This window comes from Eptesicus fuscus, chromosome 19 (genome assembly GCF_027574615.1).
Source record: "Eptesicus fuscus isolate TK198812 chromosome 19, DD_ASM_mEF_20220401, whole genome shotgun sequence".
Classification (NCBI taxonomy): domain Eukaryota; kingdom Metazoa; phylum Chordata; class Mammalia; order Chiroptera; family Vespertilionidae; genus Eptesicus; species Eptesicus fuscus.
In genome coordinates, this window is record NC_072491.1 from 2,912,170 (window position 1) to 2,925,793 (window position 13,624).

The following is a 13,624-nucleotide window of genomic DNA, read 5'->3' on the forward strand; positions in this document are numbered from 1 at the left end:
CCCCAGACCTGTCTCTCAGGGGTCAGTCCGGTAGCAGCATTCCAAAACCAAGAGGGGAAAGAGAGAGGACTGTGGACCCAGGACCGGACCCGGCCCTGCTCCGTGAACAGCGGCCATCACCGCGCTTTGCTGCGACGGCGGGGACAGCTCTCTGGGGCGGGAGCGGCTGCGCATCCTCCAGAAGCTACACCAGCCTTTTCGGTGCCGTGAGAATTTCTCCAAAAAAGGCTGACATTTCTCCCGATTATTCTGGCCCATTCCTTCCAGGAACATCTTATCTGTAATCGTTCTGATAACTATGAATATTAGCAAACGGCTAATAAATTCTTACTACATGGCAGGAGAAATGGAGGGCCTGACCACGCCTAACCCAGACATCAGCTCCAGCCCGGCTCTCGACTCGGGAGCCTTTAATCCCCAGAGGACCGTTAATTTTTATAGATAAAGCAGTGAACGAGAAGCGCCTTTTGAAACGCCACGCCGGCCACTCCTGCGGCCCCATTCGCACCGAGGCTGGAGGACGGCGCGCCTGCGGGGAGCGGCTGCACCTCCCAGCGCTGTCCACCGCCTCACGCACCGCACCCGCACCGGCACCCGCACCGCACCCACACCCGCACCCGCACCCGCACCGGCACCCGCACCCGCACCCGCACCGGCACCCGCACCCGCACCCACACCCGCACCCGCACCCGGGGGCTCTTCCAGGGCGTTTAGCAACACTTCCCAGGGCAGGGGTCCTCAAACTTTTTAAACAGGGGCCAGATCACTGTCCCTCAGACCGTGGGAGGGCCGGACTATAGTTTAAAAAAACGATGAACAAATTCCTATGCACACTGCACATATCTTATTTTGAAGTAAAAAAACAAAACGGCAAAAACACCCGCATGGGGCCCGCGGGCCGTAGTCTGAGGACGCCTGTCCCAGGGCGCCCAGAAGAGGAAGTGTCAGACTCGGGGGGCCAGCCGGGTGGAGGCGGGTTAGAGCCCCAGCCCCGGGCTGTGTGGCCCAGGTCCAGCCTCACGCCGACCGGGGGCCGCTCCCCCAACGGAGCTAAGACGTTCGTCTTTTCCACGCACAGACACGGGCACCTGCCGTGGCGGGGAAACCGCCGGAACTTCAGCAAGAACCAGGCGGAGCTAGAGCTGCACTAGCGGGCGTGGGGCTGCTGGTCTTGTGAGGCAGTTGCGTCGTTAAATGTCTCGATCGAGCTGTAAGTGACGCATGTTCCGAATCTCAACTCTCCAGCAACCCCTTTCATGATCCTGGGCCTTGAAGTGCGAGGCCCCGTCCGTCCCGGGGAGGCCGGGGCGGTGCCCAGCGTGGGAGGCCCACGGGCTGCGCTGCCCGACGTCTCTGTGCAGGAGAGGAGGGTGGCCGCGAACGGGGGCTCTTCAGCCTTCGCTGCTGGGCGGGTGGTCTCTCAACAAGGAAGGCAGCGAGCCGTCACGGGGAGAAAAACAACAGGCCATGTGTTCGCAACGTCCAAGCAGGAGCCAGCCGCTGTGAACACCGGTCTCTGCCGCAGGGAACCAGCGAGTGGGCACTTGGCGGCCTCTCTGCTGAGACTGGCGAGGGTGGCATCAAATCTGACTCTTTCAGAGACGTAACGAGACACGGCACAGCATGGAACTCGGCGAACCGGAGCTTCTCGAAGGACCCGTAGTGATGCGACCAACTCCATCGTGGCGGGGAAGGCACACCACGGTCCCCCGGAGCCCTCCGCGTCCGGCAAGCCTGCCGACCGGGTTTCCGGTCCACAGCTCACCGTGAGGCACGGCCGCCTGCCACGTTCGGGTGCAGCATCAGAGAACAGCCACCCTCACGTGCACGGCGAGCCAAATGCTCTCCCCTTTCCAACGGCGCACCCAACTGTCATCCAACTTCTTCCCCCAACACGACAGGCCCCACCGGGCGGGACACAGAGGCTGATGGGAGAACCCAGCCAGCCCCTCCTGAGCCAGACAATAAAGAGGTTTGCAAAAATATAGGAGAGATGTCTGTCATTGTATTGTTTTTATGGAAATAGTGATTTTCCACGAAAATAAATTCTGTTAACATGCAATGGGTTGATTATTGTTATATATTTCATGATTAATACATATTTTTAAACGTTTCTGTTTGGAGTCTGAATATGGTAAATGGTAACAGATAGCAACCATGTCCACGGAAGAACTTCGTGGCCCTCGCTAATTCTGGGGGGTAAAAGGGTGACATGTGGTCGGGTAACAAAGAGAAGGAAGCCAATCAAAAGACATGACTGCTCGGCATGGCCAGGACGTCATGGCGTCAGGAGGAAGTCTAGTTGCCCTGACTTCCAGTGTAGCTCCTCTCCACACCATGGATCCAATCTAACCACTAATCCCCACGTTTTCGGAATAACGGGAAATATGTCTGTGTACTTTTTCAAAAAACCCAGGTAATTCAGGGAGACCAGACGAGATGGCTGTAAGAGATCCACAGTCCAAAGAAAATGCCCAGAACCTTCCAGGGTGTGGGAACGTCCTCTGGTTACCAAGCAAACATTCACTGAACTACTAGGTGTACCGGTTAATAATGTTGGATTTTGTCATCAAAGAAAACACGGTAATTTCAAGAGAAACATCAAAAGGGCTTTATTCAAAGTAATGTCCATCGCTAGCCACACATTTCCCCCATCTTTCAGGTAATTTGTGGATACCGTCCCAATAGAACTTTTCTAGTTTTGAGGCAAACCATTCAGAGACCCAATTTTCCACTTCATGAACGTTTTGAAGTGCTGCTCAGAAAGTGCATGTGCCATCGATCAGAACAAGTGGTCATCTGAAGGAGCGAGGGCTGGTGAATACGGCGGGTGGGTTCATACTTCCCAGGCAAGATCTTTCAACGTGTCTTGAACTGGTTTTGAAGTGTGTGATGGTGCGTTATCATGAAGCAAAATTACTTTGCCGTGTCTTCTGGCCCATTCTGGTCATTTTACGATCAAAGCGTGGTTCAAATTGATTATTTGTTGTCGGTAGCGATTAGTATTAATGGTTTCACCTGGTTTTAGAAGCTCATAATACACCACCCCTTCCAGATCCCACCAAACACAGAGCATTGTCTTCTTTCTGAAGTGATTTGGCCTTGCAGTCGATGTTGATGGTTGACATGGATCAAGACATGATTTTGTGCGTTTGGGATTCTCAAAATAAATCCACTTTTCATCGCCAGTCACAATTCGATGCAAAAAAGACTTTCTTTCGTGCCGTTGAAGCAACATTTTACTGATGACTTTCGGTTTTCCATTTGTCTCTCCTTCCGTTGAGGTGGCACCCATTTTCCTTCCTTTAACATCTTTCCCATTGCTTGTAAACGATCGGAAATTGTTTGCTGAGCAAAGAGTTGCTTAAACAGTTGCAGATGGGCCCTGGCCAGTATGGATCAGGTGGTTGGGGCGTCATCCCAGACATCAGGAAGTGGCGGGTTCGATTCCCGGTCAGGGCACATGCCCAGGTTGCAGGTTCTATCCACTGTGGAGGTGCGTGCAGGAAGCAGCTCATCAATGTTTCTCTCTCTCTCCCTCCTCCCTTGCTCTAAAATCAATTTTAAAAAAGGTTGCAGAAGGTTCTACATAATTTTTACAAACACTGTGGAATTTTGATGAGATTCTAAGAAAAAGGGAAAAGCACAAAGCAGAGTTTTGTTGACAAGAGCCTCCCGTTCACTGTCCCCGTCTCTTCCCCCAACACACAGCGGCCCGGGGTTTCACAGCCGCGCACCCGGGGCTGAGCTGAGCGTCCCCGCAGAGCTAAGTGTGCTTTCCTTACACGGTCGTACTGTCATTTTTAAGCAGGTTTCTCATCTTACTGTAATCGGTTTGAAAGACAGGAGAGAATTAATAGTTAAGACTCGGGCTTTGGAGTCAAACAAACGTATTATCAGAATCTAGCTCCGGCACTTACTGGGTGTAAGCTTAGGCGAAGTTAATTCAATTTCCTCTAAAATGCTTTTAAAAATAAATCTCGTATAAGACTGTTGTGCGATTTAAATAAGATAACGTGCCACGTTATTAAGCTCTTATTCAAGGATAGCTGTCATCCATCTTAGGAAAGCGAAGTTCCCTCTAAACAAGCAGCATTTTGCCCAGAATGCGTGCTTGGTGCGGTACAGCCCATTGTGCTTAGCAAGAGCGCGGCCGCATCCTCAGCGACACACGTCGGACCAAAACACGGGAACAGGCCCCTCCCCTGCGCGTGCTCCGCAATGTCACCGTTTTATTTGATTTTCAGGAAGGTGAGTCCTGTCTTGTCCACTCACCCCATCAGTGAAACGCGGGGTTCCCTGAGGCGCGCCCTTGGCGTGCTCAAGGTCACCCCGCAAGTGGCAGAGCTGGATCCAAAGGCACAGGGAGACCGGCCTTTCAGCTCGGCTTCGGGATGGCTCCTGGGGCTGCCACTCCAACAACAAACCCACTCCTCAGGCCACTAACCGCAGAGTGCGATTTCTCACGAAGAAGCACCAGGGAACGGATCCATTTTTGTGACATTTTTCTGGCAAAAGATGGTTTTTAAGAAGGTACCACCGTGTGCCCACCACCCAGAGTGAAGTCATCTTCCACCACTAGGTCCCGCTGCCCGACGTCCCCGGAGCCGCTCCGGGCTGTACACCCCGGCTGGGGCGCTCCCCGTCTTGCCCAATTCGCCGGCGCCGCCTCGGACGCTCAGCCCCGGCGTGCGGGCAGGACCACAGGGAATCTGGCAGCCCGCACCGCGCCAGGCAGCGCCGCCCACAGTCCAGACTCACTCCTGCGGCGCGACCACAGCCTGGAGACGGCCACCGAGCCCCCCGCCCCCCTCACCGACGGACCCGAAGCGCAGGTCACGGGACCCGGCGTGGCTGCCCTGGGAGCAGGGGCAGAGCAGGGACCCCTCGGCTCGCGTTGTCCTCGCAGCCACGTCCACTCGGCCTCCACGAGGCCTGTCTCCTCGGGGCCGTGCCCGGCCACTCGCTGCCCACCCGCCACTGCCCCGCCTGCCGGGACCTGCCGGAACCGCCGTCTCCTCCGTCCACGCGGCGACCAGACGCCTGTACAGTAAGCGTGCACTCACCATAGACCCCGGGTCACAGTGACAGCACGTGCCAGCCCCGCGATGGACGCCGGCCGGCTCCCTTCTCGGGGACAAGCCCACGGGAAACGCAGCCTCATCCGGACTTACTGCAGCTTCCCGGGCCCAGAGGCCGGGCAGTGAGGGCGGACTGGACCCTGGGCATCGCGGCGGGCACCCCGACGTCCGTGTAAACCGTCGCTCACAAAACCCGCGCTCTCCGCGCCCCGGGTTCCAGAGTCTGCACACCCCGCCAGGCCTTCGCGGACTCCTGTCCCACAGACACCGGGGTCTCCGTGGCACCTGCAATGGTACTCGGTGCTTCCTGGTTTGGATGCTACGCACCAGCGTCATCCTCAGAGGACAGAAGCAACCACGCAGGTCGTGATCACCAGTTCCACGGAGGGCGGTCCCACCCAGAGCCGGATCCATGCGCGACTGAGGCACTTCCTCCCCATGGGCCTCAGCCTCTGTGCCTCAGTTTCCTCATCTGTGACACGGGCAGTAATAGCTGCCCGCCTCCCAGGGCTGTGGCACCCAGGGCAGGAGACCTCACTCCCAGTTTGCTCAACTCCTGCTTGTGACGGACACCTGCTGCCGCCACAGCCCCGCCTTACAACTCCCATCTTACTGTCGTCGTTGTCACGTGGAGACCAGAAGAATCCGGCCGTGAGAGAACGTGGCCCAAACCCCGCGGCTACAGGAAGCGAGGGAGCTGGGGCTCCTTTCCATCCGCACCCCAGGAGTGAGCACGTTTTCTCAGAGCGAGCGGAAGTGAGTGGGATGGGGGGGAGAGAGAGACACACCGACATCAGAGAGACTCACTGACTGGTTGTCCCCTGCTCTCGCCCCCACGGGGGCCGGGAAAGAACCTGCAACTGGGAATGGAGCCCCGGCCCCTGAGGTCTGAGAGCGGATGCTTTAACCACTGGGCCACACGCCCTGGGCAGGGAGCGGGGGTTTCAGTCCAGGCTGGTGGAACGGAACGTGACTGTCATTTCAACCCCTTCGATCACGCCTCCTAGTGGAGGAGCTGGGAGCCATACAAATGGTAGGTGGCTTTTCTTTTCTTTTTCACTAAAAAGAATGTAGGATCTGTTTTAAAAAACCCTTCTAAAACCAACAGGAATGCATTTTAGGATTGTATGAAACGGGGGAAGTGAACAGGGGCTCGGGGAGCAGAGCTTGACCTACCAGGCGTCAACATCCGAGAGTAAAGACTGGAAACGGGTGGGATGGCCACCGGCCCCTCTCTCACCGCCACAGAGGCGACTTTCCCGTGACGGAGCCCTTCCCGGCATGTTCCCACGCGGAGCTGTCCCTGCGAGGGACGGTGGGCGTGGCCGGCTCCGTCCTCAGCCACGGAGCAGGTGGCCGCATCGGGCCCAGTGACGGCGCCCCGCCCGGTGGACGCTGTTCGCACGCGGCCGTCATCCTGCAATCCCTCGCGACAAATCTGGCGTGTGCCTGGGAGCCGCACCTGATGTATGACCGCCCGTGTGCCCGAGTCCGGCCATATGTCCCCACATGCCTGTGGGGATCCACGTGAAGGTGGCTCGGCGGCTTCCGTCCCGCCTGGGGGGCCGAGGGGCTCTGGTCGCGTCTGTCACCAAAGCAAGCCAGTGGTTTCATCCGGAGACGCGTTTCTTCTGGAGAACGGTGTCTCGGGGCAGACAGAAGCCTCGCACCAGTATCTGTCAGCTGTGCCTCTGGAGACAGATGCGCCACCCGCTGTCCGCAGCTCCCCAACAGGGGCAGCCGGAGAGGAGGGCCCCGATGGGAGCACAGATAATCCACAGGAGGACAGACAGCCGGGCGCTGGACCTGCCAGTTCTCCAAGGTGGGCAGCCATTACTTCCAATTCCTTTTCTTCAGTCAGGTAAAGTGTTTTCATGAAAATCACAGCGACTTAGGAGGACGGAAATGAAGTACGTACTTGAAAGTACGGTCAAACCCCACAGCGCGGTGGGAAATGAGCTTGTCAGTGTTTCACGTCCAGACGCCAATGCCCCTACCACACACTCACCCAGGTGCTTCCGTGTGGGTGTGGGGTGTGTGTGTGGGGAGGGGGGAGGGGGGTGGTTAGCACGTGTGTGAAACCCTTTTATTCCTCTTTCTTTATGATCACTAGAGGAATCAAATATCTCCTCGGAGAACTTACACTCTTCAGAAGCACAGACCAAAGTGCCGTGATTTTTTTTAAAATGAAAATTGTACGTAAGTGTAAACACGATTCGATTCACAGACAGAGTGGCGTGATTGTTGTATGTAAGTGGGAACATAATGACTTGACATACAGAGAGCCAAGCTCACCGGCAGGCCTCCTCCCTCAGGTACCTTTTCCGGGTGTGAGAGCCCCTGAACCCTGCCTCCTCCCTCAGGTACCTTTTCCGGGTGTGAGAGCCCCTGAACCCCACTCTCTGAGCCCCTTTCCGGCCTTCAGCACCGCGCTGCGTTAGCGAGAGCCGTCACGCTGTGAGCTGTGATTGTCATCAGGGTTACAAATAAGACGGCAAATGGAAATTCACTCCACTCGGCTTGGAGGGAATGAATACCTTTCCAAAGGGTTTGCTGGAGAAGAAGCGATGGTTTCTGTGAAGGCTCGGGTCCCGTCGGCTCAGGTCAGTGAGGGCGAAGGTCGTTTCCCGCCTGCTCGTCCCCACGCAGAGACGACCTCCACCTGCCTCGCAGGGACTGCGGCCTTGCCTGTCTCATTCAACCTTCAGGCCGCCCTCGAACACAGAACTACGTCACACCGTCCACGAGCTGGGGCGTGCAGAGGCGGAGCCACTGCCCAAGGTCACCCCCACAGTCAGCATGAAAGGGGGATCAAAGCGCAGGTCTGCAGACTCCCCACACCTCTATGGCACGGGTCCACAGCTTTTTTTTATTTATTTTTTTATACAAGTAAACGTTCATTTAGACACAAAGAAGTGAGCCATGGAAAAGTGAGCCAACTGGGCTGCGTGGGCTCAGGACCCAGGTTACAGCGGCAGAAGAAGGGCCCCTGGAGCTCGGGAGAGAGAAAGCAAGTCTAGTGTAGGCCTGGGGGGAGGGAGAAGGAAAGGAAAGGCGTGGGTGTGCTCCAGAGAGAGCCTCCACCCCACGCGTGTCTGTGCATCGGAAAGAAGGCTGTGGTTGAGCTGGTAACTGTGCATGTGTGACATGTGTCCTATAACCTTAACAAGTTATAGCTCAGACACAGAATGAAACATCAGAACAGAACATTTGAAAGGCTGAGCAGGAGCTGAGGTTCCCTAATTCTTTCTGCTTCTAGTGAGCTGACCTACTGACCTGAGGGCTTAATCGTATACTCTGTGTCCCCTTTCTTCATCGATACAGCCCCACACTCTTCATCAAGTTGCTGGGCCTTCAGTGAGATATGTAAGCTCTTACCCAGAAGACACCAGTGCCAACCAGCACGGAGAGTGCTAACAACCTCACGGACACAGACACCGGGCACCAGGCTTCCAGTAAGTGAGTCTACTTTTTAAATTAATATATTTCTATTGATGTCAGAGAGGAAGGGAGAGCGAGAGAGAGAAACATCAATGATGAGAGAGAATCATCAATGGGCAGCCTCCTGCACGCCCCGCACTGGGGATCAAGCCTGCAACCCGGGCATGTGCCCCGACAGGGAATCGAACCATGACCTCCTGGCTCATAGGTCGATGCTCAACCACTGAGCCACACCGGCTGGGTGAGGCTTGCCCTAAAAAGGACCAGCTGACACAGTCTGAAGGCTACTAAACTGTTACAAATGATATAAGAAAATAACTTGGCGTGAGCAAAAAGGAAATACATTTTTAAATCACTGTCAACCTCGGTATCAGCATGAACAAGTAAAACCTTGCCTGGTAACCCGTCTGAGTCCAAACGTGAGTTTGCGCTCCATCAAAGTGACCACGTCGTCCCTAGTTTTAGTGCTTCACAACGCCAATGTTTTCTTTTGTGTTTGTCTACCTTTATTCTCCACTTAGAATTTCAAATATAAAGCGAGAGGTTTCTCGGCATTTAGGAAAACATTCTGAACAGAATAAACACTGATTTCAAATATCAATGAACAACCAGGTATACCATCACAAGAGGAAATTTTAAAGCTTTTTTATTTTTGCCTCCAATAACATGTATTTCTGAATAAATACTTCTTTAGAAAGCGAATGGGAACCCACTCATTATTACCAGGAACCTGAGGTTCTCAGAAGCCGGAAGGCGTCTGCTGCGGATGGAAATGTTCCGTGAACACAGACAAAACCTCCTGCTCTCTCCCGGCACGGACAGGGCAGGGTGCGGACACGTTTCTCACGTGGCCTGGGGCCTCGGGACCTGAATAACCAGACTCCACCGACACTGCTCCTCCCCAGAATACACTAAGCGGCTAAATTCTCAGAGTGAATAAAATTTCAATGTTTATTTCCCAAGCCTTTTTAAAAAAATATTTTTTATTGATTTCAGAGAGGAAGGGAGGGGGAGAGAGAAACATCAATGATGAGAGAGAATCATCAATCGGCTGCCGCCTGCACACCCCACACTGGGGACGGAGCCCCCAACCCTGGCATGTGCCCTGAGCGGGAATCCAGCTGTGACCTCCTGGTTCATAGGTCAACACTCAACCGCTGAGCCACGCCCACCGGGCCCAAACCACATTGCTTTAAAGCTACAGCCAGTTGCAGAGGAGGTTCTAGTAGACATGCTGGCTGGTCAGCCACATCCACATCCTTTCCCCAGAAAGGACACGGGGGGGAGGAGAGGGGTACGGGGGGGGAGGGGAGGGCAGGGTCGGTTACAGGGCCCAGAGACGGGCTCTTACCTTTGGGCCGGGGTGCTATAGCTGTTATCGTAGGAATCGTAGTTCTGCTCGTCATACGCAGTGCCATAGCCATCGTCGTAGTCCTGAAACAGAACGGGAGGAGGACAGACGGTCAGCGGGTGTCTGGGAAGAGCGAGGCGTGCTGCTTGCACTGCGTCTTCATTCACGCAGCCGGCACTTAGCAACCTGTCTGCTCAGAGAGTAAAGGGAAGTGTAACAGGGGCATCAGCGGAAATGATGTGGCAAAGCCTCCAAACGCAAAACGCAAAACAGAGAGAAACCGGCAAAAGTGGTCAGAACCCACATTTCCCAACTATGGGAATTCGCCAAGGCCTGCGGAGATCGAGGGAGCACTCACTTTTTTAAAGGCTCAATCTTGGGTATGAACAGTGAGCTCTGTCATATTTTAACTTCTCCTCTTCCCACCCCTCACTCCCAGCTCTGTGGGGACCTTAACATCCAACAGCCACAATCACTATGGAAACCAGGAGGCTGGAGGCCAGTGGAGGGGGCACAGCGGGGGGGAGCTGTATCAAAGCCCCATCCTCAGAGGGATATCTTTATGTGACATGACTTGGCGCTCATCCCATGAAAATACCCTTCTCTCCCGGGGTGTTTGAAGAAAATCCTCAGAGGCAATTATTTAAGGTTCCTGCTGCCTGTGATGGTGGAGAAAAACTAGAGCCGACAACAGGCGAGCAGGAAACAGTCGGGAACAGGTGTGCACATGGCTCGGAGAAGCTCTGATCTGTTTCTGGGCGTCTAGACGACTGTGTGCATGCAGCGACAAGGACGTGCCCAGGAGACCTGAGCGGGCCCCGAGCTTCCTCCGGGGGCCGACCTTGAGGTTCCGTGCAGGAAGGAAAGGCGAAGCGAAGGCAGCGTTAGCTGTAAGCTGGGTGGGTGGGTGTGGAAGACACGCTCCAACAGGCGCCCAGAGGAAGGGAGAGGGAGAGAGAGAGAAACATTAACGGTGAGAGGAAACCATTGATCGGCTGCCTCCTGCACGCCCCCTGCTGGGGATCGAGCCGCAACGTGGGTATGTGCCCTGACCGGGAATGGAACTGTGACCTCCTGGTTCATGGATCAACACTCAACCACTGAGCCACACTGGCTGGGCTACCAGAAGTCTTGATGCGAGATCTTAGTTTCAAAAGCCCCACAGAACCAGTCTCCCGTCCCCGCTGAGCCCGCAGTGGGCCTGATGCATCCGCCTCTGTCACTGCTCAGAAACGAGCGGCACAGCCTACCCTGCCCCTGGGGCCAGGGCCAGGTTGTTGGACCCAAGGCCTCCAGGGGCAAAGCCTGCTCAGCCCCAGGCCCAGCTGGCATGGCTCAGGGGTTGAGCATCAACCTATGAACCAGGAGGTCACAGTTCAATTCCCGGTCAGGTCACATGCCCAGGTTGCGGGCTTGATCCCCAGTGTGGGGCGTGCAGGAGGCAGCCAATCCATGATTCTCTCTCAGCATTGATGCTTTTATCTCTCTCCCTCCCTCTCCCTTCCTCTCTCTAAAACCAATAAAAGCATATTTAAAAAAAAAAAAGAGGCATGCAGCAGGGTCTGATAAATGAATACGTGAATAGACGAACAAATTAAGAAACAAGTGGCAGGAAAGAGCAACAGCTTCTTCGAATGAATGCAAATCAAGGGGACGCTGTGCCATGAACGGCAGTGTTTGGTAAGAGTGCCCGTTCCGATGAGCCCTTCCCCGAACTCCTCGGCCACGCACTGCCCGCCACCCTCACGTTCCCTGGCCCAGCAGGAAACTTCCCTTTAAGACGCTGGGTTCTATTTCTGAACATCAGAGCAACATCATTAAAAACAGTGGACGAACGCGGACAAGAAAGAAAAGTGGACTGATAGACGTCCCGGCCTCGTTAACAAAGACTTGCTCATTTTTTTCATCAGGCTACACCTCTGGGCTGTTACCTTGGATGAAAAAGGTGTCTAAATGCTATTTCTCCGACAGGGGACCCGGGCATGGGGTCGGTGCCGGGGCGTCCGCAAGGGACGCCTGTTCCACCACCCGCCATTCCCGACCCACACACGCCGACCCACACACGCCGACCCACACACGCCGACCCACACACGCCGACCCACACACGCCGGACAGCAGGCGGGTCGGGCTCTGAAAAGAAGAGCTTTTCCAGGATAAAGGAAACAGCGTGACATTTCATTCTATTTCTGTCACGGGTAAAAGCGAGCGTAGCCGTTCAGCCGGGGAAAACCATTTCAAACAGGCAGGAGAATCGACAAAAGACGGTTTTTTGAAAAATAAGGGTTCAGCTCCGAGTCCTTTTAAAAAAGACAATTACCCTACGAAAACCTCACCTTAATTAGGGTGATGCCTGGTCACTGCAAAATGTGCCAAGTTTTCATGGATAACGCAGCGTTCACAGCTGACTGAGAGCTGGTTTCACAACGGCTGCTTTGAGTTTATAAAACAAACGGATGAGCTCCTTAGGCTTGGAGAAATTCGTTCTTCCTGGGGCTTTGAGTCATAATGTCCTCGCCGAGTGTCACCCATGACCATGAACACATCACATCATGTAACCACGTTATTTCATAAGTAAAGACAAAAATCACAACATTACTAATCATTCTAAGTAAGAATGTTTCCCATCATCATGTAAATAAAACACCATCTGACAAATCGCATGGGCGTGAGAAGTATGTTATTTGTACTGGAGACTCAACACCTTCGGGGCCTGATGCCCATGCTCAGACTCCAGGTCAAAGTAAGCAAAACAGAACAAAAAAACAACCCACCCAAATGCATGTGGGAGCCGGCGGCACAGTTCCTGCCAGGAAAGGCCGTTTCGTTTTATCTGAAGGTCCGTTTCCTTCCACATGCTCAGGCCGTCAGGCCAGAGACCCACCGAGCCATGCAGGCATTTGTCTTCGCGGGAGGCGACACAGCCTACGCCTGCCTGAACGGCGGCGCCTGCGCTTCCACAACCACGGATGGCAGCGTTAACGACCGCGCCTCTCGGACAAAGAAACACCGGCCGGATCAGCCGAGACCCGGCCCCCGCAGAGCGCGGCTGTCAGAAGCGCTGACGTCCATTCTTCACAGAACACCTTCTCCTCTCCCGGCTCCCATCTCGCACAGATGTGTGTGGATGGGACTAGGTGTTCGAAAATGCAATTCAGGAAAATAAAAGAACAAAGAGGCGAGCCCAGGAATCCCACAGCGGGAGAAGGAAGAGCGTCAGCAGAAACTGAAGACGACGGAACGGAACCAGCACTCCCACGGAGACGGGGACGGGGCGCAGGGCCCGCAGCACGCGCACCGCGCTGCAGGTGTCGGGGTCGGTGTGAGCGTTCCCCGGGACTAGGCGCTGCTGGGCGCCCACGGTGTGGCAGACACCGTGCTGGACACGGGGGTGGCGTACCGCAGACGAGACACACACAGCGTCCTCGCGGCTGACATTCCAGTGGGGGCGGGCGGGCAAACCAAGCATCGCAGATATAACCACGCTCCGTGGCACAGCCAGGGCGGCCGGGAGAGAGACGGCGAAGGAATGGGAAGAGCTGAGGGGCGGGTTGTGCGGATTATTTTAGGGGGAGGGAGTATTCCAGGCAGAAGGACAGCAAGCACAAACGCCCTGAGGCGGAGAGGTCAAAGTGGAGTGAGCCAGAGGGAGAAGGGGGGTGGGCGGGGACACAGATCACCTGGGGCCTTTGAACTTCAAGTGAACAGGAGGCCACGGGAGCCTCTGTGCTGGGGTTTCTGTATTGTCCGGGTT

The 13,624-nt window shown here is 55.1% G+C and overlaps 1 protein-coding gene across 3 annotated transcripts in view; it reads right to left on the bottom strand.

Annotated features, from left to right (window-relative positions):
- KHDRBS3 (KH RNA binding domain containing, signal transduction associated 3) overlaps positions 1-13,624 on the bottom strand; it is an 84,583-nt gene that overhangs the window by 5,335 nt on the left and 65,624 nt on the right. For all 3 annotated transcript variants that reach the window (XM_054708451.1, XM_054708453.1, XM_054708452.1), the window contains one exon: positions 9,874-9,956. In XM_054708451.1, coding sequence (XP_054564426.1) covers positions 9,874-9,956 — 83 coding nt within the window. The remainder of the gene's footprint in view (positions 1-9,873; positions 9,957-13,624) is intronic.